This window comes from Apis florea, unplaced genomic scaffold (assembly GCF_048593485.1).
Source record: "Apis florea isolate Af1SG1 unplaced genomic scaffold, ASM4859348v1 contig_1630_pilon, whole genome shotgun sequence".
Lineage (NCBI taxonomy): Eukaryota > Metazoa > Arthropoda > Insecta > Hymenoptera > Apidae > Apis > Apis florea.
Genome location: NW_028256425.1, coordinates 109628 through 137513, shown reverse-complemented (window position 1 = coordinate 137513; position 27886 = coordinate 109628). Strand labels below are relative to the sequence as shown.

At 30.1% G+C, this 27886-nt stretch overlaps 1 protein-coding gene across 1 annotated transcript in view; it reads left to right on the top strand.

The window, feature by feature from the left end:
• Nucleotides 1-239: 239 nt before the first annotated feature.
• The window catches only part of LOC100867325 (octopamine receptor beta-1R), a 108976-nt gene continuing 81329 nt past the window's right edge, over nt 240-27886 (top strand). Inside the window, exons 1-2 of the mRNA XM_012488315.3 lie at nt 240-934; nt 3296-3533. Coding sequence (XP_012343769.2) covers nt 290-934; nt 3296-3533 — 883 coding nt within the window. The 5' untranslated portion in view covers nt 240-289. The remainder of the gene's footprint in view (nt 935-3295; nt 3534-27886) is intronic.

Here is a 27886-nt window from a genome sequence, read left to right as displayed (position 1 = left end):
CATCATCGTCATCATCATCATCATCAATTACATATTTATCCATCTAAAAACGATCGTACGAATCATCTCATATAAACACTTATATATACCAATCACGAAAAAGTGTAAGAGGCTCGATAAACACACACCTACTTCAAATTCCAACGAACTACTAATCACCAGTTAAGTTAATTCCAAAGTAAGGGAAACAAGTGTGGCGAGAGGGAAGTGTAATGGACGATCAGGCGTGTTCCACAGCCATGATCGAGTAAAAGGGGTGGTGGAGCGGAGCGTTCGTGAACGGTTCATCATGTTGAACGTAATGGCAGCGATGACGACGAGTCTGCCCAGCCGAGTGGATCCCAGCCCTACGTCTTCCAGCAACACGAGCACCCCGTCGAGCACCGCTGCGAACAACGTGACCTCGGTCCCAGTCGAGAATCCCACGGTCGAGAATCTACCAGAGAACGTGAACGTGTTTGTGGTGGTGATCAAAGGCATCGTGATGGGGAGCATAATCACGACAGCGGTGCTGGGCAACGCTCTTGTGATCGCCAGCGTGAGGAGGCACAGAAGGTTGAGAGTGGTGACCAATTGTTACGTGGTGAGCCTTGCGGCCGCCGATCTCCTCGTGGCTATGTGCGCGATGACGTTCAACGCCTCGGCCGAATTGTCGGGCGGCAAATGGTTGTTCGGCCGGTTCATGTGCGACGTGTGGAACTCGTTGGACGTGTACTTCTCCACAGCCTCGATTCTTCATCTCTGCTGCATCAGCGTGGACAGGTATTACGCCATTGTCAGCCCCCTCGAATATACGGTGATCATGAGGCAGGGAACTGTCGGCTGTATGTTGGGCAGCGCGTGGATTTTGCCCGCTTTGATCAGCTTCATACCGATATTCATGGGTTGGTACACCACGCAGGAACATTTGGATTACATGGCGAAGAATCCGGAGGTAAGTTTGACAATACGTTGATATTTTCGATTATATTTATAGATTAGATACGTAGTTGAAGACATTTCTTCGATCGAATATTCATTAATTCATTAATTCGCGATGCTCTTTTTTTTTTCTCAATGATTTATATTTAATTTTAACTTTTATTCGCAAAAACATCACAAGGTATAGAAAGTGGCCATTAATCACGATCTAAACACACAGAATGCTCTCTCTTTCTTAATGTATTCGGAGTTTACTACGTCGAAAGATAATATCGCGTGTTAATTACACGTCAAAGTGACACATTTCGTCAGACGATCTTTCATATGCATTATACAACGTGACTTTCGGTCGACTGGATACCGTAACGTGTCTGCTTAATAAGCGTTCTGACTTGCATACCAAATTATGAATACTGACAATAATTCCTTAGGGATAAGAGGATTTGTACAAGGCTTTTCCTCAATTTGCATACGCGTGCGTTATAGGCAAATCGACCAATCACGTCCTTCACTTGGTCCACATAACTTGCCCTATTGTTTCCTTGATTGGCTAATTTGGTTATGCATAGTAGGTCCGACGCCGAACACCATCGTCAACGTCCCGTTATATAAACTCACAACTTATCATTCCAGAAAATTAAATTTATAATATTATAATGAACGAAATAAATTTAACCGACTGGTTCTTCTTCGCTAATTTGTTGTCCAATAAATTATATTTCTAAAATCTATTATAATTTCGCGTTTGAAAAATTTGAATTGGAAAGAAAATTTAAACGAAGTAACATTTCTCGGTTTGAGAATTATGTTACACGAGTAAAATTATTCATTAATCTAATGGAACGATTCTCGTATGTTTCTGTTCGTGATAAAAACGTCAAGTGTTCGTATCTGTTTCGCCAGTTGGCTAGACAAATCCAATTTAAACTCGACTGTAGTAAAAATAAACTGAAATCGAAGAGTCGATGCTCCATTTGCAGCTGAAGTATTATTGGACGATACAATTGCGGGTATTAAATTGCAATTTCAATTTTTTAACGAATGCTGAATTTTTGTAAATCTTCGCACTCTCGTAGATATCGTTCAACGAGAAGATTCGTCGTCGTCGTCGGTTAATAATTTTATAAAAGTGATCAAATAATCAATCGATTATTTTATTTGTGCGTAAAATAATTACGTAAAGTCAAATTTTTTAACCGAAACATATTTTTTCCGATAAATATATTATTGGAATTTTTAATAAAATTTTAAATGTACGATTGATTTCATTCGTTCGCTTAATTGAAATTGAAAAGTGACGCGTTTCTTTTAATTAACGTTGACTCGCGGCATAAGCTTGACTAGGTTTATTATTACGTGGATTTATGTTTCGAAATGAAGTTTACGTAAGCGCGGGGAAAGGTTTCATCTCATTATGTCGCAGATTTAATATAAATTCCGCATACACGACAAGATTACCATTACGATGAAAATTGAATTAAAAATTTTGCTTAACCCTTGATGAAAATTGGAACTCGATCGAACAATTTTCTATGCCATTAACGTTCATGCGTTCCAACAAATTTGTTGCTATATCGTATACCATATATTTTTGATACACCTAGATTATATAACGGAAATCATTCTATCAAGCAGAGAGAAATTTTATTTTTTCGAGATACACGCATTATCGAAAGATTATTTGATAAAATTTTCTTAACTCGGGTATACAACTACAATAGTCAACTACAAGATCCATCGAAAAGAATGCTCGAAGTAATATATTGCGATTCATAGTTGAATAACTTTTATTTAAAACAAATTTGGACTTGTATGCATATTCTCTTTCAGACATAAACTATTATATTATTAAATTAAAATAAAAAAGAATAAATCTACTCAATGTATACTCTCAATTTGAGAGGTATATCGATAGAATAAGATTTCTATTAAGATTAGACATCTAATATGTTCTCTTAGCTATCAAAATTTTGACATAATTCTAATTAAACCACTTCACACATACTTAACCCAAGTACCCTTTACACACCCTTTACACATCATAAATCAATAATCTCATTTACTTATATAATCACTTACACATTAGCTTCAACAACACAACCGACGCTCCTTAAACATATTTGTCCAACTTTTGCCATAAAAATCTAAATAAATATTTTACACGAATAGCAACACGTACGTACCAATATCGAAAAACACGCGATGGATATTAAGATCTCTTCTAATTCTACTATAGAAACCTCAGGTGTTTCCACCTTGAACATTGCTATCTTGAACCAGCCCTTTGTATTCGATGTAAATCTCGTATCGATCGGAAGATAAATTGTGCAGAGAGCGATGCACGAGATGTTATAGCGTATCCCCATCGTTGCAGATTTGCTCTTTCGTGGTGAACCGGCCATACGCTGTGATCAGCTCGTGCATCTCCTTTTGGATACCTGGCTTGGTGATGATAGTGATGTACTGTAAGATCTACAAGGAGGCGGTCAGACAAAGGAAGGCGCTCAGCAGGACGTCGAGCAACATCGTGCTGAACAGCGTGCACCATCACAGGTCCTCGACCAGGCAACACCATCATCAGCAGATGCTGCTTCAAGCGGCTGCCGAAACCGGTGAGTTTGCACGATTGCACGTAAAACGTTTTAGTTAACTCGTCCCCAGTTCCCGTTTTATTGTTAGAATTAGGTGCATTCTCTGTCGTTTCAAACTCGTTTTATGACGTCTCGTTCAGGAAATCTGTTTCATTTTCTCTTTTCGTTTTGGCCAATGTTCAGATATATCCGTGTTTTGGAAAGTAATAAATTTTATTTAGATAGAGAAACGTGCGTTAAGAATAATAATAGGATTGATAAAAGATTTTTAAAAAATAATTATTAAAAAATAGGAGATTAAACGATAAGAAAATAGAAAATAGAAGAAATAAAAAATAGAAGATTTATTAATTAATATTTGATTGAAGATGTGAAAAATAAATTTTGATAATTTTTAGGTTATACAGAATAAGGATATATTGGTTGTCTTTTCATTTCTTACCTTCTTATTGTTAGAAAGTTTTACACGAGTTTCCGTAGCACGAGCGTAACCATTGTTCTAGTTTTCATAGAATACTTAATACGTTGAAATATTCAAAGTTAAAATTTAAACACCTTTAAAAGGCATTCACTTGGAAAACAAATGACTTTTAAGAATTTTAAAGAGGAATATTTATTAAACCTAAAATGTTAAACTTAAAATGAATCGTGTAAATGCAGAATTATATTACATAAAATATTAGAATAATTTCTTTCAACTTTAATAAAGTAATATTCTTTCGTAATTTCTAATATTGTTACAAACATGATAAATTTCCATTTGTGAATGGGACACGGGAAATTTATGGATGACGTATTCCATCTATCTAGGGACAGTCTAGATAGGTAATGCTTATCCTAATCTTACTATTATACACATGTATCTTACTATATCATTGTTGGATCTCTCTCAGAACACTGAACATCATAAATTTCGATACGATTTATGAAAAAAATATATTTTGTACAAAATACATTTTGCACAAAATTAAAAAATAAAGCAGATGAACATAGAGAAAATTATATAAAGTATATATAAAGTAACCGAACTTTTTAATCACGCGTAAATCACGTGTCAATTACAAGTCGCGAATAAAAGTATCTCGTGCGATCAAGTTCCAGAAGAAGAAGAATAAGAATAGGATTCAATTGAAAAAAAAAAAAAAATAGTATAAGAAATTTCCAAGAGATTCTGGGATGGTTGAATATTGGAAGAAATTTCCAAAAGAGCATGATTTCCGGTTGACGAACAACGTTAACGCGAAATACTTTAAAATCTGGGAGAAGTCGCAGAGACGACAGGAAATTGTATTTTTCTCGGCATTTTCGGCACGAGTCTGTGCACCGTATTATACAATATATAGTTTAACGAGATAAGAGGATTTTGCAGGAGCATTCACCGCTTCTTTTCTCCTTTTTCTAAAATTGCAATGACGGTGCAAGGGCGCATCGTTGAAGAAAATAGCAATCGGGGAAGCGAGTATTAGCGGACATTGAGGAACAAGGCAGAAGACCGCGATGACACGCGATTCGTAAGACGATTAAGCAGTGGAAGAAGGATTATTTCTTGTGTAATCGAGTTGGAAACACGTCGAACAAGAAATTTCATCGGTGTTCTTCGTTTTTTCTTCGGGAAAAAGACACAGAAATATACAGAAATGCTAAAAATTTTTTTTTAATTTGAATTATTTCCTTCTAATAAGTTAAAAGATGTATTTATATTATACTTCAATTATAATTTTTAAATTTTAAATTAAATTTCTATAACTTTATGTGAGAACTTTTGATTCAATTTTTTATAAATATAAATAAAGCATATAATGAATGATAACAAATGGCAAGTTGTCTGAAATTTCCTTTAATTTATTAATATTTTACTACTGTATACAAAATATTCATAGTATAAATAAGATCATGAAAATAGAACGACTCAAAATAAGAAAATGGAAAAACAAAATTGCAGTGAAAGCTTCGTTTTACAACAAAATGTATTTCAATCAAATACACATGCATCTAGCTTATTCCCAATTGGATACGAATAGATAATATATGGAAGACTGTTCTATATGCAAAAATAAATAAAGAATATAATATTTTCTTCAAAGCCTCATTTTTGAGAAAATAACTAAAACATTTGAATGCACATTTGTCTGATCCATCGTTGATTATTTTACTAATAATATATATATATATATTATTAATTGATTAATTGATTATTTAACGTGTTCATTTGTTAACATGTTTTAATTTAATACTTTTCTATCAATTATTTAATCATATTTCGTTGGAAATTAGCCAAATTTATTTGTATTTCATACATTTTTAAATTTAACATTTTTAAAAACAATGCTTTCAATGTAATTTCGTTATTAATTTTCATCCCATTTTGAGTCATAGAATCTTTTTATTTGGAATGATTTTGATCATAACCGCTCAAGAGATAAAAGAATCTTGATATAAAACTATTCTGTTGCTATAAAAGTAAAATATATTTATACGTCTTTGTTATTCTGCAATCTGTTTCGATGTAACGAGAATAAAAATATCGAATTTCCGATAAATACGAGCTTTCGAAATCAATGAAAAATACGCGAATGTTGAAGTTTACAATTGTATTTTGATCGGCAGTCACTGCGGTTTACAATTAAGGGCGCCGATTGAAAGCGGTTAAAACGATTGAACCGATTAAATGGGATTTTGCGGTTTCCTGATAAAGTCGTGGTTTTCGGCTATTTTCATTCGCATGTTGGATGATGATAATCCATTCATTCTAACGATTATAAACGAATGAAAAAAACTGATTGATTTCGAGGATCGTTAAAACGACATTCGAGTTGACATAGATAGGGTTTGTTTGGACAATGCAGCATTCTCGACGAGAAATATTCTCACAAACGTATGATTTTGTCCCTTCCATAATAACGATACTTCAAACTTCATATTCGAGAAAAATATATTTTCATCGTTTATTATTAGTGAAGTTTCGTTTCATGAAAAAAAAACTTGTTCTTTCTTAAAATCATTGAGATGCATTTTTTTTTCTACATAATAATTTAAATATTTAACAACAACAATAATTTTTAACTCAACAAGTCGTATTTAAATATAAAAAAATTATTTGATTATAAATAATAGTTAGTTTTCATTTTGTTACCATTAGATATTAATCGATAATTTAAAGTTTTGTTGCATCAAGAGTTTTCATTTAAGCTAACGACAAGCCTATGAAAGTCGGAAATCATCCAAAATATAGGTGTATTGTACGTATGAATATTGTTTGCGAACGATAAAACGAATGCTTTGTCTTTGTTCAAACCGGAAAGTGAGAGTCGAGTTCTAAACAAGAACGATACAATGGAGCGACGTGAATATATAGCGTGAATATACACTGATCAAACGTGGGTGTTGAAAGGTCAGTCAATCGAAAAAAAGGTATTAATATAACAAGAGTATGACATCGTCAAATGATGCTGCAAAATGTCGTTGAATGGTTTGAATCGTTATATGCTATACTGTGTCATTCTCTATTCTTTTCTTGGAAAAATCTTACTTATTTGTTTATAAATATTTTGTTCGATTATTATAATAATTTTTTTTCTTAAACGAATTAATGTTCGAAACGAAAGAATGTTTCATGTTTGTTAAAAATTCTAATGTGCTATACTCGAAATAGAAGATCCTCGAGAACAAATATAGATATGTATTATCGATTACGCAATCGAAACGTATGAGTTTACAAAGTTCTTGGTGGAATAGTTGCAGATTTCACTGAAAATAATACTTTTTAAGTCACAAACTATCAAATGGATAATCTGTGTAGCAATAATTCTGGAATACATCAATTCTACATCAAATAAAATTGAATTCGATGAGAGTAAATAGAAATTTGCATCTAATCTAAAAAACTAATGAATTTTCAAATTAGTTGGAAATTGAATTTAAAAATTGTCTTAATATTATCTTAATCTCAAGTATTTTATATTCTTTTCTAACGTCACAGTTGATTTCTTAAAATTGATTCTTTATTAAAAAATTTAACTTTTGAATATTATTTCGAAAACTACAAATTTAATTTTAAATAATAAAGTACTTAAATTGTTTGGATTTTGGTTCACGATAAATTCTGCTAAACGAAATGATTGATCGACACGAATTTCGTAAATCGAAGAAACGTCAGTGAAACGTCATCGTGACGCATTTCAGGAAAAAGGAGGAAGTGGTTTAAATGACAAACAATAAACACAAGTTTGCTCGATTCTGTATCGTCTTTAATGACCCGTCATTAATATGTAACACCACGGTACGTGTCGGAAATTTACGAGCGCGCCTGTTCAACTGCAGTTGCAACGAAATTACGAATCGACTGCAAGTCACCCTCCTCTTTCCCCGGTGCGCAGAGGACTCGTCGGTCAGCCGACCTTGACCCTCAAACGTATCCTGTCATCGCTGCAATTTTATTCTGGTAAAGACTGAAATTATAGTGAAAATTATTATAGCAGTGAAGAGATTGAAGATAGAAAATAACGATAGTTCAATTTTCAATTTTTTCCAAAGATCTTCGAATTTTATCGTTGAACATTTGAATCGGTTTACACGTTAAACAAAATTAATGGAAAATATTTTGTTATCGTACAATTATTTGAATTAATGTTTAGCTCAAAATAGTATCAAATAATACGTGTGATAAGAATGGATTTTGAAAAAGGTTGTAAGATATTCTTCGAAAGAATAAACTATCTCTACTCTATGTTTCGATATTTTTGTTTTTAAGTTTCTATAGAATTTCATATAGCAAATTTAAATTTTTAACTTAAACTTTAAATTTTGTATTTTAAACTTATAACAAAGATGATTAAATCAAAAAGAATATATATAATATATATGATGAATAAAATGAAATAATTTACATTCAAATAATTTAAATTTTCGTAAGAACGTTTAAAGAATTCTGTCGATTATGCAAACTAGATTTGATCTAGAGCGACTCGAAGCCGTCGCTAATCTCAACTGGAGGGCGTCAGTAGTAACGGATCGCATAGATCAGCCATAAGATTTCCTGTGTCTCGACCAATGACCTTGACCTAGCACGATCCCGCATCATCGTCGGTATTCGAGGTGAATGGTGGTTAGCAGATCGAAAACGAAGGGGTGGGTGGCCGTGGAAGGTCAGGGTGACAGTTACCGACGTATTTTTATTCTTGGAACATTGCTAGTGCAGTTTTATCGCTGAGAAGTTGTTTTCGGTTACATAAACAAGGAAATTTCCAGACTGCACGACGACAAAGAAAAGTGGCTCGTTATATTCTTACACGAGAGCAGCAATTAGTTGTTTCAAAGTTAATTCTGAAGAGTTTGTAAAAATTCATTTGAAGAGAATGCAATATTGTTTTATTTTTTATTTCTAGGTTTTTATTTTTATCTTGTTTTATTCGTATTACGAATGCGTGTTATATAACTTTGTCTAAATTTTTTATTAAACACAAAATAAACGATGAATTTTAATTAAATTGCGCGATTAATATTCAAAGATAATAAAGTTTTTATATTTGTTACCGAGGAACTATATATTTATACGTTTAATATGGATATTAATTCCACCATTAAATTACCATATTAATCTATGTAATAAATTGAAAGTATTTTTTTTTTCTTCTTTTTTTTTTTTTTATGTATTTCTTGAATGATATATAAAAGTTTGAAAATACAATTTCATAGAATTTTCCATAAATAGTATCATTTCATTTATTTTAACAACGATGTGAAATTAAATTAAATTTATACGTTTAAAGTGAATGCAACATACAGAAAAGATAAGCTTGATCTATGTTCATTAAATAATTTGAAGCGAATATATTTAAATGAAAACAATTCGAAATAATAGAAACTAGAACAAATTTATTTATTAATTTTATGGAAAATGAAGAACGAATTATTGTCTTTGGAGAAACAAAATTTTAAGCAATCTTTCTAATTCTTGAATGTTGAAATTATAACAAAGAAAATGGACACAGATACGGATTTCCGCAACAATTAACACTCTCAGTGGCGGACGTTGATAAATTATGGTTGAACCGCCTCGAGAGAGTGGCATTGTTGGATTATTCATACGTTTTAACAACAAATTGGTTATTTCTACGTGATTCGTCATTGTTCCAAATCTTGCTCGAGAGTATACACTGTTCTCATCTGGATCATTTTTCAAGACTTCAGTTTCTCATCCATTCCACTAATTAAAAAAAAAGTTTAATAAAATATAATATATCATTTATTACACGTAATAAAACAACAACATTCGTTTGTTTCTCTTTTCAATTTGTTATTCAAGAAAACGATGTTATTAATATTTTGATTATTTGCATAATTGAAATCGAGAATTCAATTTATTAATTGTATTTTATGTTAAAATTGTATGTTATGAAATAATAAAGTAAAAAATACATAAAAGATAACTTGATAAAATTTTATCGATAGTTTCAATGTGTCAGAGATTTGAATTTGTCGCCATTCTCGGATACTATTTTTGTACTATAATTCATTTTTGTATTATAGTTGCTTTTATGTTTCTAGTCACTCGCAATTTTTTTTTTTTTTTTACTGATTTTGATTTTGAAATTAAGGAGAATTTCGATATTTCTTCAGGAAGCAAATAACGAATTGAACGAATGATATAATTACACTTATACCATGCATTTTAAACTACACACTTGGTACTTCGTAGATGATTGGATGATATATCCTTATGTTTCCTCATCTATAAGAAGCTTAACAATATTTAGATTAGCTCTATATTATTATTATAATTTCATGTTAAAATATGTTAATAATATTATTTATGAAGCTTTATATTATTATATGTCATTAGTAACACAATTAATATAATTCGTTTCATCATAATTATATATAATTAGAAATGTTGCGTACATATTATTACAAAATATTAGGTACAATATTATTATTTGAATAATTGCTCAACTTGATAATTAAACGTGAATGTTGAAAGCCAAAAGTATTATTCTTATAAGATTATCCTTATAATATACAAACGATATCACGTTTTTCGTTTCTTCAATCTTCTCATTTCGATAACGAGTACAATTTCGATATGAAATCGTACTTTTTCAAACGATCAAGATCAGATTCTACACTTACGACTTCTATCCCTATTGGTTGCATAACAAATAGGATTAACGTAGGCCATTAGAGGACGCTCACGAAATTTACGGTGGAATGTTTTCAAATATGTATGTATATCGCTTTATACTCGAATTGACAAGTAGGACGATCGATATTCGACGGAGATGCATCCTCTCCTCCACTGCAATTTCTCTTGCACTCATGTCAAATTCGTGAAATCATGCACGGATATCTATTTAACGATCTATTTTTATACGCTTATTGTACTATATACTATAGAGAATTTTTATACGTATATATCGTCCGATTATTATAATAATTGCGCGTGATTAGAAGGAAGGAGAAAAAAAAAAATTATCGTTACGTCGATGTTTTCTCGATTATAAGATGTTTGTCGTTTCAAAAATTTAAAAATCTTCAAATATAGAATTTTCATTGTAAAATCTCCAGTTCTCCAGTTCAAATCTCTTCGGCGACGTTTATTAGAAAATTGTTTAAAATTCGAATTCGTATAATTCGTGGGTGAATTGAAAATTTTGTTCACATCACGTACAACGGGTAAAAGAATCGAACGGTTGCATTTTATCACAGATGCGTACGTGACTTCAATTCTCCTGATTCTTGATTCGATTCTCGTTCTAGTCCTCGGAATCATTCGATACTTTCAATATTTGCACTAATCATTCCCTTTAAATCGGTAATATTGATTGCTTGCCAACAACGATGGAATATAATCAATACTACTATTGCAATCAAGTTTTGAAGATTCGAAATTAAGAAATTTTCCAATCTTTCTGCAGATTTGCTCATTTTCAATAATTTAATTAATGAAAATAAATTTCCAGGAAATTGGATCATTGAATTTGAAGCGTCTAGTTATACGATTATGAAACAAAGATTAATATCAACGTTTCAATTTTAATTTCTTTATTTACTCGTTTCTATTTTAAATCGTTAAAATAAGCAAACTTAAAAATCTTTTTAATAATATTTATCGTTTATGTAATTTAAAAATGCGATACAAGATTGCATTTTGCATTTCTTAAAATAATAAAATGACAGAAATATTGAATCAATTTTATGCGTGACGATGAAGCTTGAACATATAAATAGAAGAAACTTTATATAACTGGTCTATCAATCAATCGATCATATATCACTTGCTGAAGATCAATTTGGTGAGTAACGTTTGAGATAAGATCATACAAGATTAATTCGTGTCTTACCCTCGATAAATTCTTTCCATTCCATTACAATTCTCTCATAGTACGTTATATTTCCATTTTCTCATTTTCCTCGTATTCCTTCTTTCCATGACCAAATATATTCGCGATAAAAATAATCAATCGGTAAAGAATTAGTTCGTCCGATCCAACACCAATAAAATCGAATTTTAAAACCAGAGAATTCTCCAGAGAAAATTCAAAAGATCGAAAATTCTCATCGAACGTGGTTCGTAAGAAAGCACGAAATCGGTATCATTCCCTTTATTGACTATCTAGAACGTTTCTTCGTGCCACGATACTATTATTGTTATCATTAGAATGAAACAGTTTTCCCCGATAACTGAATCGGACATTGGTAAATAAATTATTAACAAGACGTTCCGTAAGTGAATTAAACGTTGCTTCTATCCGGGATCCTTTAATCCGATTAAAATCTTGAAAACACGTGGATGTATTTTTAATCGACGTAAAAGTGACGTTTTATCGATTCTACGTGTCAATCTATATTGAATTTATAATGTATTAAGGTTACGATAGATTTATATAAAAAGTTAATAAAATTCTAGTTTTAATTATAATTTTTATTTACATTTATATTTTATTTGTATTACGATTTTTTACTCTTTTTCTTTTTTTCTTTTCAAAAACATGGAAATATATTGTTATAAGTATAATTCATACAAGAATCTTTAATCTAATATTTTAATCTATTTTGTATTATGATACTATTTTATAATATTTTAATAATTTTCGACTTAAAATTGCTATCATTCTTGAGTTAATTATGTATAATAAATCAATAAATATACAATTAAAATTTAATATTGCATCTAATTCAACTTTTTATTTATCGAAAGAAAATGATTTCTGTTTTTTCTCATCAGAATATTTGTCGCGAAAAATTTGTTTTTAATATAATTTTTTTCTAAGAAAAGGAAGTGAATTTTTTTAATACCCTATATATAGAGTGTGATAATGTGATTATATCAGAATAAATAAATGTTAAAAAATGTTTGGTAAATGAAAATAACAGCGGTTCCTCGAGAGAATTTTAATCTCAAAGGTTTAGTCTGAGATTACGCTAAAGAGGAAAACGAGAGAAGCTTATTAGTAGTGATGGGATTAACTTTAACATGCACTTGTAAATCCAACCAAATCCCACGCAAAAGATTCATTTTATGAACTTCGAATCTCAAAATGAATAGTTGCAAATTTCGAAAATCTACTTATGAATATTTCGCTATTGAGATGAATCAAATTTCTTTTTTTTTTTCAGAAATCCTATAATGTAGTCTTTCCAATTTTATTAAAATAATATTTGATTTTCAATATAAATTCATTAAAAACAAAAATATACACACATTTACAAGCAAAATAATACTATTTTACGAGACACTTTAATATAGAACTAGATCATGCATGAGAATTACAATAATTTACTTTCAAAGATAATCGATTTTAAATGAATTTCTAGAAATTATTCGATCTTTCATTTTCGAATTTCAATTTTATTTAGAAGTACTCATATGGGATACGAATCTATAACATTTTTCATATCTACGTAAAAATATCTTTTTTTTTTTAAATTTTTTTTTAGATATTTATAAAGTATCCGAATATCTGGAAATTTGGTCTGACAATGTTCAAATCTACTCGCGATATGTTTAGTTCCATCGCTACTTATTGCGATGAAAAGCGCGAACGCGCAAGTCCACGAATACATATACGACTTTGGACCTTGCCACCACTTTTGCCATCGACTTGAAGATTCGTATCTTAATCGTCGTTTTTTACAAGCATGCAACGTCGGTTCGAGCAAGCTCGACCTTAAGCTCTTCTTGAGTTAGTGGTGTAGTTGCACGATATCGAGAGGATAATGATTCGAAATCTTTCGTATCCCGATCAAAGATGAATCTAATGCGAGTTGAAGAAATCGAATCGAGAAGAAAAATGATGGAGATTTACTCCAACTTACTCGAAAATACGATTAAACGCGATTTTATTTTTTAATTTTTTATATAATTCGAAAATTTAATCAATTATTGATAATTATTTTCCAATCATTGATATTTTGATAAATGAGATCTATTAATTATTTCAACCTTGGAAATAATACAATTGATTATTTATGTTTAAATTTTCCATATAATTACGCTATAAATTTGTAATTTTTAACTTTAAATTTTATTTTTAGTTTTGAACAAGATTATTAAGTAAAGGAAGTTACTTAAGAGAAATAATTAAATAAGATTATATATAAAGTGAAAGAAAAAATATAATCAAAAAGATTTTAAATAAAATTCCTTCAACCTCTATCCCGCTAATAATTTGAATGAAATTTAAAATTTAAATTTTCTAATTTTTTAAATTCGAGAAGATTCATGTAATGCTTATTCCAATATTCTTCTCTATAATAATTAATTAAATTCAGAAATAAAATTCGTTAAATTTGTTCCTTATACTATTCAATAATCAAATTAAAAATATTTTTTTAAAGTAATTAACGTAAAAACTATCTTTCCACTCAATCCGTTCATACGCGATCAATTTTCATCGGTCAAAAGCAAATTGAAAAAGATAGACGTCAGAATAAATGAAATAGAATCGCCGAATAATTCACCTTGACCATCATACTCTTAATAAATGAATCGAACTTGACCCGAAAAAAAAAAAAAGAAAAAAAAGAAATAATGGAAATTTGATTCAAGAAACGAATCGAGATCCGAAAGTAGTTCGCCATAACAATCGCTTAACTTAATCGAATCGAACATTTTCTGACGTTGTTTAACTTGGTTAAGTGGCACAGTGGGATATGTTAGAACAGAAGTCTATTGAATTCGGCTCGATCGGAAGAGATCGGTTTCTGCCACTTTTACACGTTTCCAAGGAAGTTCGATCGGCTTAGCTCGACCTCCAGACTCTTTGGCGCTATCGTACGATATACGATTCATAAATAATGAACACTGTAGGTACGAGTAAATAATCAAATATTTCGTTGTCACAGATTTTTTAATCGAATTATTTAGAGATCAGGAATCGTTGAAAATGGAAATTCAATTGTTCAAACTTTTTTCGTTTGTTTATTCAAATAAATTTTTTTCTTTTTTATTTTAATCAAAATTAATATCGAATTTTAAAATTATAGAATTTTTTACGATCATTGAAATATAGTTTATAAATATTGAAAAAAATTTGAGTTTTCTCTCTTCGTAAAAGATAGTCCGCGTAAATATTCTACATGGACAAATTTAAATTATTTCTATAAATTATAATTGATAAATTTTTTAAAATTTACTTTTAATCAAATTAAATAATTAAATAATTCCTAAATTCAAATACAAATTAACTTTTGCATTCACATTTTAAAAATAGACAAGAAATCTTTTTTTCATTGAGAAATGTTCAATCATGTTATAAAAGAGTATTCGTTACAATGTAGCATCCATTCTTGCTTAATATGGAAATTACACTTTACTTCTTCTATTACTACAGAAGACAACCATTGTGGCTACTTGTTGTGCAATTATTGTCAGATATTCCGTATTCTGATTCATAAACTCGAACTTGACCATTAGCTATCTTTACACCTGTACACGTATTTCTACAATTGCCGATACATGCAGCTACTTTCGCATCTCAAAATATTAGCATAAATACAATGCGACTGATCACACATGCGATGGAATCACCGACCAATGCTTCCTGTTTATTACAACAAATCAATTTACACAGATGAAGCGAACGTATAATATTCGTTACTACAAATAATAGATCGTTCTCTCTCTTTTCACAAACTACAGAGTTCAAAGTGTCTGTGAAATACTGGATTAATTTAGAGATTTGTAAGGTTTATTTGAAGATTTGCGTGATTTATAATATAGAAAGCCTAAAAGAATTTTTGCTTTAATGATTCGAGCAAAAAAATTTATCGAAAATAGAATAAATTTGGATTGCAAAATTGGAATTGGATAATATACAATTTTATTTCTTAATTGATTTTTTGTAATCAATTATTAAAAGTAATCAAGATAATCGTATACAAAATTCAATAAATAATAATTCAAGAATGTATTTCTTTCTTTTTATTTTTGCGTTAATATTTGTTTGGGAAGTAACTCGGAAATGTTGTTTTAAAGATATAGTAATAAACACCAGTCAACATGATAGAATCGTTGCATTCGAAAATAGGGTAGTTGTACGATAAAGTAGTTGCTTTTGTGTAGCAATTCGCGGTTAATCAATCGATTAACCGATTTACAATGAACTCCAGCAAATTAGTTAAATGCAGTACAGAGACGTATTGTAATTCATTTTCAAGGAACGTTTGCTTGGACAAAACACCACCACATTGACACGATTGAAACAATCGAATTTCAAGCTTGTTAATGTTTTGGAATTGGAAATGAGGAATAAATTGCTCGTTTGGGAATTCGACGTGAATTCACCTAAATGAAGACAATTGAAGACAATTAAATCAATAGTTTTAAGACTAAAGTTAATAGTTGTATCATCGAATTTTTCGATTTTTTTTTATTCGTTATAATTGTTATTCTCAATATAAGCAAAAATTTAAAGAAACAGGCCAATATAATATTTGATGGAAATTTGATCCTTTTTTTTATGAAAAATCAGTGATCTAGATTTAATCGCTCAGGGTTAAAACCGAGTTAATCTCCTCTGAAAACTCCTGCACGTTGGAAAAAGTCACTGCTTTGCTTTTATTCCCCTTTTCAGTACCGCGTTTTCGTAAAAAAAAAAAAAAACTCGAGTTAATATCACCGTTTCAGTAAGTTTCGTTACAAAAAAAAAAAAAAAAAAAAGGATGAAATTAACGTCTCTGTATAATCGACCTTCATTTCAAACTAGATCCTCCATGCGACGTATTGAGCACTTAATAATTTTAATCGTATTTTATAGCATGTTGGTACATAAATATTTCCGAAGCAATTAAAGAAGTTTCTCAAAATCTCATTTTAAAGTTTCTACTTCTCTACTTATTGATTTAATTAACCTTCATAATACTAAAGGTATTAAAGAGGGTACAGGTGTAGCAGGCATCGTGTTGTTACAATTTTGAAAATATATTTTTATATAATTCTTCCACATTGATATGATGAGAAGTTTAAACGTTAATATCTTTGAATTAAATAAAATTAAATAAAATGAAAAATTTGAATACAGAAAGATCAGGTTTGAACAATATTTCCTGTGTGAATGCGAAGAATATAGATGGAGAAATGCAAGACATATGCATACGATTTTACAAATCATTGTAAAAATAGCATGTTTAGTAATAATAATGAGAACAAAAAAATGAAGTACAATATAATATTGTAATTGTAACAATACTTAATGTCACATTATTCAGAAAAGTTAAAAATACTCTATTTATATATCACATCTGAAGATACACGTTATATAAATAAAATTTTTCTTAAACGGAGCCATTCCTCCATCGAGAGAAAATGTTCGTTTAAAAATTCAAGATCTAATTGAAACGATGAACATTATTGCTTCGATTCGACCTCGATTGTATCTGATGGACGAAAGAAAAGTAATTTCCTTTACGTGTCACCATGCTAAACGATCTTAAAAGCGTTTCGCATAAAGTTGTTCGCGTAATCGACCTATCGATCGAATCTTCGAGTATCGTTCCGTTTGAATGGACCGAAATTGGAGGAACAATCGGGCTCGTCGTCGAATCCTTGATGCGATTAAAGATGATCGATCGATGTCCACGTTTCACGATTCTCATAGGTATTTCACCATTGTCGTTGCGTTTTTATCAATGTTTAAATTGTGAAAATGAGAATAATAATCGATCGTTGCGAACAATCGTTTATTATTGTATATTTGTCACGAACGTTTTGTCAGGAATAAAAACAAAAGATATATTATTGTTTCGTTTAAAAAAGCAGAATATTGACTTTTACGTTTTATAACTTTCTACGAATTTATCTGCGAATTATTGAGATTAGATTATATACGCTCTTTGAAACCAAGCATATTTGGTTTAGAATTTTTTCTCTATTATAAAAAACAAACGATTTATTCAGGTGACCTGTTTTAGATGCTTCAACCTGTGTACTACAGAGTGGGCCGTAATTCATTCGTACAAACGGGGTCAGAGAGATTCTATAGTTCAAAAACAACGATATTACGTTAGAGATTTCATTATTGAGAAAATCGAATTTAATTTATAAATTCGAAAATTTATAGATTATACACACGAATTTAATTAATTCTTTAATTAAGTGAAATAGTCAACAATTTATCAGACGCACGTGCACTAAGTGAATTTTCAAATTCTATTTTCTCAAAAAGAACCTTTGAGAAAGAAAAATCTTATTCTTTTATTTACTTAATTTTGCATGTAATATATCCTGATTATTTAATTGGAATCATTTTAAATAGTTTTAAATAGTATATAATAGTATATCATTATATTTTACAACAAAGCCTCCAACGTAATTGTGTCTTCTTCATTTTTGTCTTACTTCAAATAATGATAAAAAAAAAGAAAATAATAATACTATCTCCTGAATCGCATGAATTATAAACTAATCTACAGATTTACATAACAATTAATTACCACGTTTCAATTTCCATATAAAACTGCAATCTCGACGAGGGATTTAAGGTATTCACGAATTACAATTACCATCGTCCACATTGAATCGATCGTACATTTACTGGAATATGCGTTAAGATCGAAGACAAAAGCCGTTAAATGGATCGTGCATCGTTATTCTTTCTTACAAAGGGAATCGTTACACAATATTTTTCTTTATTAATAACATCCCTCGCAATTTGCAAATCCATACTTCAACGATTCGTGATAACAGTCGAAACTTCACTCGTGTTTATTATTTCAAAAGCAAGATTGAGTTTCATGGAGAAAAAAAAAAAAAAAATAAGATCGATATTTCGTTCCATCGAAGTCGCCCTTGCGGAGTACAAATTTCAAAGTCGCTGGAATTTTATCACGAACGAGCCAATTGTATTTCGGGTGTATCATTTTTTGGAATTTGTTCTTTCGAATACCAGAAATGAACTCGAAGCACAGTTGTTGAATGGGGAACTGATCACCGGTATCCTTCGAATGCTATGACTTCGTTCGACACCTTCTAGAAAGATATATGAACTGATCAAGAGACTCGCTTTTCCGAAGACCACGCACGGAATGTTTCGTAGAAATCTGACGAAATTACGGATGATTTGTGTGGAAAGAACCAGCGATGATTGTGATTTGTCGAGGTGGAAAAGTATTGAAAATATAAATTGAAGATATCTATGTTAAATTTAAAAATATCGATATATCTTAGTTTAAAAGGAAATTTAAAAAAAAAATATTAAAGTCGAAAACGTGAACGACTTTGGATATTGCAAAAATGTGCTTAAACTCGAAGGACCGTCTATCACCATAGAAACTGTATAATCGTTCTCTAAGTGAACGAATGGTGATACTTTAACTTTTTCCTAACTGTGTGATTCTAACTGTATTTTGATGTAAACTGTATCGTCGCTGAAATCTATCTCAGTTCTATATCTATTCTAATTCGACTGCAAGACTGTGAGTCTTGGTTTTTCTTTCAATACTTGCACACAGAGAGGGGTTGGATCAATCATCACGTTGGAAGGCGGTTTCGAAGGATGGGTGAAGTTGCGTGAAAGCGCGTGAGAGTTAGGACCTTCGATTCCACGGTGGTCCATCGCCTGGTGTGCAAATGTGATTTGTAAAGTGGCCGTTGCTGTGGTGTCTTTGCTTAAATCAAGATCTGGAGAGAGTTACGAAAACCATGTCCGCTCATAAATTACTGTTAGGCAATTGGAAGTATTCGAAATAGTGTTGAAAATAAAGGGCCAGACCATTTCACAACTCCTGTCCTTAACAATTACACACGAGTGAGTAAACCTTTGAACGAAATTTTTGCATTTTAGCAGCAGAGGAAAAAGAAATTTTACACGCTTGAGAGTAAGAAGTTTTCGTAAAATTGTTCTTCCAATATTTTTAAACATATTCGTATATCTCGAGGAAAAACCAATTTAAAGTAAAAAAAAAAAAAAAAAGAAAAAAAATCAACTTTTAAAGAAACAAGAATAATAAAATAAACTTGTTATTTTCGTATCCACCGTATGATAAAATCCACTCGATCATTCTATCACTCGTTTCTTAAACTTTTTCATCCGTATGAAATAACATCGAATAACACTTTCATTCACTGGCGGACAGATATGTATCGTTTCGACACTTGAAAACGACAAACGGACGTATCGTATAGTAAAAATAGATAAAAATCAGAGATATTTCCATTCGAGATATATCCTCTTCGACTCGGGTCATGTCACGCGCGTGTTTCTCAACCGTGAAAAGAAAACGAGAGCTAGAGTGTCTACGTGGGTCATCGTTCAAAAGCAACCCTGAACGAGAAACTTGGACGGACACGGAGGACGAGTCTCAGCAGTGGAGGGCAATCGAGATTACGTCGCTTTGTCGATCGATTGTACGGATGCAAGAATCATACGCGATGACTAGAAGCGCGGAACGAACGAGAAAGATGAAGATAGGGCACTCTAGAAGATTATTTCTCGATAACATACGTCTTTCTAATCGTAACCTGGTTTCAAATTTATGGGGCGTCGGCCCAATGGTAGTCACGTTCCACTGTGAAATAAATTTTCGCGAATACCGATGAAACGCAAAGTTTCCGGAAAATTTTCGATCCGCTTTTAATCACGGAGATTGCCAGTTGAAGATTGTTAATTTTTATCGATGGTAGCCCTGGGTATGGTAAATGGAATTAGAGATCGAAATTGAATTGGATATCGTCAACTGTTCTACTGAAAATTCTCATTTCGATCAATTCTCTCGAATAGTTTTTCCATCTCTTAGTTTACGTAAAAAGAAGATGGACATTTTTTTGTTCGAATAATAGTAGCGAGTTTTGGCGACAAATTTGTATTGTTAAAAAAATTGATTATTTTTAATTTTAATAAAAATGATTAATAAGTTTCTCTTTACTTTCATTTGTTTTATTTGTTCACTTTTTAAAAAAGTATATTTTATAAAAGTGATGGCATTGAACGAGATAAAGATATCTGTAAATGGAAAAAAGTAATCAAACAAAATAATATTGGTATTAAATTTATAGTTCGGGATATTCTAAAAAATAATTATATCTTAATTTGAAATTAAGGAAAATTAAGGAAGATTTTGAATATTTAATAAACTAACAAAATGTAATAAAAAATATTTAACAGTGGGAAAATAAGATTTAATTAATCTTCTAAATTCTAAAAGAAAAATCTAAATTCATTCGTAATCATTAATGTCACGTAACGTAAAGCGTAATAGTAGTACGAGTCAATGAATCATCGCACCGTATCAAATATATTTCTAGAATATTCAACAAGTTAATTTTCCTTTTCATTCCATCTAAATTATAAATCATTTATCTTATCAAATATATATACGTAATATTTCCGCAATGGAAAATATAGAATTTTATTTCCTTTTTAAATAGAGTTCGATTGAAAAATATTGTCGAGTCTTATTTTATCTCGATACGTGTATTTATTATTATCCTTCGTTCATTTATTTATACGTTGCTCAAAATTTCTTCGATTTAAGGATATCTCCTAATTTTGAGAGAAAAGTATCGAACCATAGATTCGATGACGCAAAATAACTAACTCGTGGCGACTTTTTTTCACATGTCAAATGCCACGATCCAGAAAAATTGAATGCTTTTGCGGTCGTCGGACAGTTTTGCGTGACATGTACGTTCATGCGTAACATGCGAAATAGTTATGCAAAAAAGTTTTGTAGTTTTTCGAAAATCGAAAAAGCGGAAATTATAACGTTTATAAATCTTTTATATATATATTGTCTTTTTGTAATCGTAAAGTTTTCATTCGAATGAGCTACAAAATAATAATCAAAAGAATCTTAAACAAAAATAAAAAAATTGATATTAAATCAGAATTTTCAAATATTATTTGTAAATTGTAATCAAAATTGCGAATTATAATCATAAATTCATATAAATTTTCCTTTTCTTGTATCCAATATACAAAAAAATTTACATAAAATAAATTTAATAGATTGAATGTGCATAAAAGATTTAGTCTATAATTCATAGACTATTTTAAATTAAATAGTTAAATCATTCTCAAGTTACACGATATAAACTTTCATAATTCGCGTTATACGGTCAATAGCATTCCAATTAATTTAAAAGACTATCATTGTCGTAAAATTGAACGTAATAACTACTTTTAATTGTGTATTTATACCAATTTTATTAAATGTTTCCGCGCATTACGTTTAATCGAGAAATACACGATTCGAGCAGAAATCTCATTAATTTATCGGATTAATAATCGATGATCCTGATTGGAAGAATTAAACAAGATAATAGTACTATTCGTGTTTTTTCTTCATATTTTAAATTTAATGTATTTTATGAAATTAGATATTATGAATTTATCATAATTGTTTCAAAAACTCCGTATCTCACTATAAATTCAATTTTTAAAAATTTTTAAAAATTTGACGATGATCATATCTGTTCAATCAATCTATAAAGATAAAATATTTATAATAACCATGGAAAGTAAAATATTAAAGATTCCTTATTTTCTCATCACTGTATAATAAATTCTTCAACGATCACGTTGTAGTGATCCCTCTTTTTTTTTTCAATTAAATGAAAGGGAATGAGTTGAAGGACATCAAGCAAAAATCTACATTCACTTCTACATCCATATTGCACATAATTTACAGACGCGAGGCTCGTAGGATTGCGAAGAGTGAAAAGCCTTCTTTCACCGGAAATCGTGCGAAATGATCGAGAAAATAGACTTCTACCTTGTGAATAAAATTGATTTTTCAATCCTTGGTGCGTTATTTTCTATTACGTATTCCTATCCGTAACTGTAATTGATCCTTGAATTCGTTCTCTCGATATCTGTATTTCTCTATATATTCGATATTGCAAATCGAACAAACGTTTTATCTCTGTTAGAGCATGAAAGTTGACTTTTTCAAAGTATTCCATATCCGGTTGCCCGCATTTTTCGAATAATTTCATGGATTGTATTACGTGGAACAATATTTGCTTTCATGGTGAATTTTCGTTTTTCCTTTTTTGTTTTTTTTTCTTTTTTCCCTTTTTTTTTTTTTGTTTGTCGAACTTGTTATGTTCGAGCAAAATGATGAATATTTCACATACGAAGTTTGAATTTTTTCGTCGTTCATCGAAACGAAAATTCTATGTATTTCGCTTCCTCATCTCTTTTTTGTTTCATTTTATTCAAGCAATTTCACTTAACTTAACGAGAACATCGGTGTTCTATGCGTTTGAAATGTTATGTGTTTTAAACTATTGTCTAAGAAAACAAAAAAATGGGTTTCTGTTATATTTTGTTACATTCAAAACTTATTCTTTTGCGATAAACGCATTTTTATTTTTTATCAGTAATATTATCTATAATATAATAATCTTTGTAATTAAAATTGATTGAGATGAACAATTTTAGTTATCTATATTAATGATTACCATATCATATTAATAATTGCCAATATATCATATGTACAATTGTTGCATCAATGAATAATATAACATAATTTTGAATTGTGTGTATGTATGTATATATATATATATACAATATAATTAATCAGATTTTGATATAATTTTCATCTAGCCTTACATTATGGATTATCTTAAATTAATTATCTTAAATTATACACTGTAATTTATACAGTGGCATTACATATTAATAATTGATATATATATATAAGTATCTTCAATTATTATCTCTGAATTTTTATTGGATTTTTTTATAACTATGTATAACTATTTGTAACTATATATAGGTATAATAACAAAAAATAATATACAATTTTAAATATGTATATTTTTATCGCATATTTCAAGTGAAAATGAAAATACCTTTAAAGTGTACGTTCAAATATATGTATATTCAATATTTAATCTTTTTAGCAACGAATGTTTTCAGTGATACTGAATTAAACACGTTTTTTATTTCCAATATACAATATAAATATATAGAAAAAATTTATTAACGGTAAATTTGAAAATATAATATAATACGTAATTTTAACACGAAATATAAATATTTTAAATCTGATTTAACTTTTACGACTTTTTCTTTTATTCTAGAATCGTAGAAGAAATATTATTTTCGAAAGATTGGAGAAAATAAAATAAAAGTAAATATTATTTCCTTTTAGATTTCGATTAATTTGTCCCTCGTTTAAACCGATTAATCGATCGCATTAGTCTGTTCTAATTCAAAATGCTACTCGATACTAGATATAAGAACAAAATTCTTTATTATTTTCCTATATTTTATAAAAGGAAAAAAAAAAGTTATTTTTATAAGAATAAAAATGGACCGTTCAAAGAATTTGGATTCATAAATCGAAAGAAAGAACGCAAAGGAAAGCAAAGGTTATTGGATAAGGTTAGGAATATCTTTTCATGTAAACTTCTTTCAAATATCACGTACGAAAGTTACGAGGTCGGCCATTTTTCAACCGAAAGGATCCATCGGTTTTATTGTTTTTACGGCAAATAGCCTGTCGACGTAGGATGCGGTTAATAATGGATTTCCAATTTTCCACCCATAGGTCGTGCCATCTTTCGTTATTGACCGACATCTCTCCTCTTCATCGAGCCAGTCGATGTTACGGAAAAGATTGAAAATCAAAATATCGCCGATTGCACAGCTTTCATCCCTGCGGTCAATCACCATGATTAATCATCCACGATAGACCGACAATTTTCATGCATCATTGCTCCTCTTCGTTATCATCCCGTAATTTCTTCTTTTAATTATCATTAAATTTTCGTTTCTTTTGTGATATTCGTTCGATCACTCTTTCTTTTCTTCTTTCTTCATTGGTATAATAATAATCTGATAAATTTAATCAAGTCGTTGGATCATAAATTGATTATATTTGTTTGCAGCGATATGATTAAGCATAAGATGATTTAGATTCGATAGAAATTGTAATTATAAGAAAATTTCTGATCGAAAGAATGTATGTGTCTAAAATATTGATAATTAATAAATAATTAATTCACGAAAGATATCATTCACCGATCTTGATGATATTTTTAAAATGTTGCCAAGATTATAGCTCTGAATTATCTGTCGTAATAAGCAACAATCGTCGAATAAAATTTTTATAGCAATACGATGATATATGATATAAAACAAATATTTATTGTATTTAATTGTATATAATTTGAACTTGATGAAATTTGTAATTAATAAAATGACATGAAAGATCCATAAAGATGATATAAAGTAATTTTAAATTTCTAATGTGCAACGTATTAAACATTTATTCGATCTATAATAAAAATCGTAAAGATAAAAAAATTTGAAAGAACAGTTTCTGCTGTTTTACGACGAGAAAAATAATTTTATAAAAAAAGAAAAAAAACGAAGATATTTTTATATCTTTTAAGGATTTCTTTTTAACGATTAAGCTTCGAAGATCGAACTTCGATGTTAAAGAAAAATATCAAAATATTAGATGACAATTTGAACGTTTTCTCCTTGTCACTTTTCACTATCAGTTAAAACGTGTAATAATCGTATTTTTATTGCACGTTTACTGCTTTCAGCTGCATTTAGGATCGCTATAAATTGCATTTACCGCAACGCGTTATTTTTACTACCAATTTGTCGTTTTATGGTAGCGAATTATTATCTGGCGTTCCCTGATTTATAACGTAATCTACTAACAGTTCTTTCTTCTCGAGTTACCTCTACGTGCTTCCTTAAAGGATGCTTAACTTCTTTTTTACATACCTTTACATACATTCTTAATCTCACAAAGAATGGTGTTAAACAAGAAAAGTTTTTCTAGAATTTTTTGAATTTGTTTCATTATTAAATTAGATATTTAAATTGTACTATATTGTTATAATCTTCATGGTAATAGTTACAACAAAATATTGTTAAGCATGAAAAGTTTTCTATTATTTCAATTTGTTTTTAAATATCGTAGAAACAAATCTTACAGATGAAATTTATTATGGATTTTTCTAAGAGCAAACTAAGTAATATGCTCTTGTTGACAAAATCTCTCACTATGATTTTAATCACATAAATGATGATACATCAATGTAAGCGACAAGTTCAAACATTCTTCGATCTCTCGCAAAAATAACAAATAAATTATTAGGTTTTATAAGAAAATATAACATTGTCGATTATCAGATTTTGAAATAATCCGTATAATAGAAATTTAATTTTTTAAAATAATTATTTTATCTCTGTTCTATTCTATTGTTCATTTTAAAATTTAATATTTGGTTTATATGATGTAGCGATATACACATTTTATCTAATATTATTCCAATATTATTTTCTATTATATTTCAAGAAAAAAACAATTATCCAAAACAATTATTCATCTTATTTATTTATTTCTGTTTCATCTAAATCCCTCCAATCTCATTCAACAATCGCTTTCCTGTTGTTCCCTGATCAAAATTGACCAATATGAAACTTTACGCGTCAATTTTTGTCACATCTAACGATGTCCAACTGATTGCCTATAAAACTTTCCCCCAGTGTCAAGTTCAATCGATTGCGGAGCGTTTGGCAAGACGGTCAGCCAAGTTGGAAAAATTTACTCGCTGCTCTTAGCTTCGTACACAGTCGTTATCCTGGCAATCATCTCGCGAAATACCGACGATCTCCAAAATTTATCGTTATTACTTTCGAAACTAGGAAAACACACAACGATTCATCCTTTCTTTTGCCAGATGGCCAGATCTCGTGTGTCAAGGGTACGATAATAATCCTTCGATAATAATTCTGAAACCATATCAAGAGTCAGATTATAGATGGTGCAAAATTTTAAGACTCCGATATACCTGAACCTGATAATCTTTGAACGATTTACGAGGTTACATATAACGAGGAGAAATTCGTATCCGACTTTGGATTTCGAAGAAAATGTACGCCCGTGAGAATTAGTGAACACCAGCCTTGAAAAGAAAGTTTTGAACAATTCTTCTTAATGAAACTTATCTGTCTTTGGATTAATGCGACTTCTTACTTATCGTTAGTATCGAACTTCGTTGAAATCGAATTTATGCTTTTAATATTTTTCTTAATATTTTTCTTCGTTGCGATTGTACCAAACGATTTCTAATATTTTCTTTCTAAACATTTTTAATGTCTATCTCTTCTTATTAGATATAGATATTTATACGTTTATTTCTTCCGGTGTAATGTAACAATTTCAACAAGACTTTTGATACTGATTTTTTAATTTTAGTGAAACGAACGATATTGCGTGGATTAGAAAAAAATAAATCGATCAAGACGATTCATTATCAACGATAATGGTCTAATTACGAACTTTTATATATAAGTTCACGTAAACTGTTCTAATATAAGGAATCACGTTCTTAATTATTAAAGAAATCGAGTGTCGACGAAAATTAATCCTCTTAATTATACATAGCAAAATAACATCGATAAAAGTATTATAATAATCTCAACTCGTTCGAAAGATTCGTTCGAAAGAGATCCACTTGTATCCCCATTTCGTATAAAAATACATCACAACTGCAACACCAACCTCGTTCGTCTCGTTAATTTTTATTTCAATCACTTCAATTATCAATGTAAACCATCCATCGATTCATAAACTCTAATTAAACTTCGCTAATCTTCTTTCGAATTACGAATCCATTTCATCGTTCTCAATAACGCCACCGCGATTTAACCGGGCAAATGGTGGAAGAAAAGAAAGTAAAAAAGCAAAAAAGAAGAAGGAAATAAAGGAGAAAAAGGAGGGGGAAGAATATATCAACATTTTTTCACGATTTCCCGTTGCAACGCGCGGCAATGCAACGAAATCGTTCCATTCAACATAGAGACGTTACGTGTGCACAATACGATACAAGTCGGATTCGAAGCGTACCGTTCTCGTATCGAAAAAAAGCGTCCATATGAATTTTGGTCGCGTATCAGTGGTCG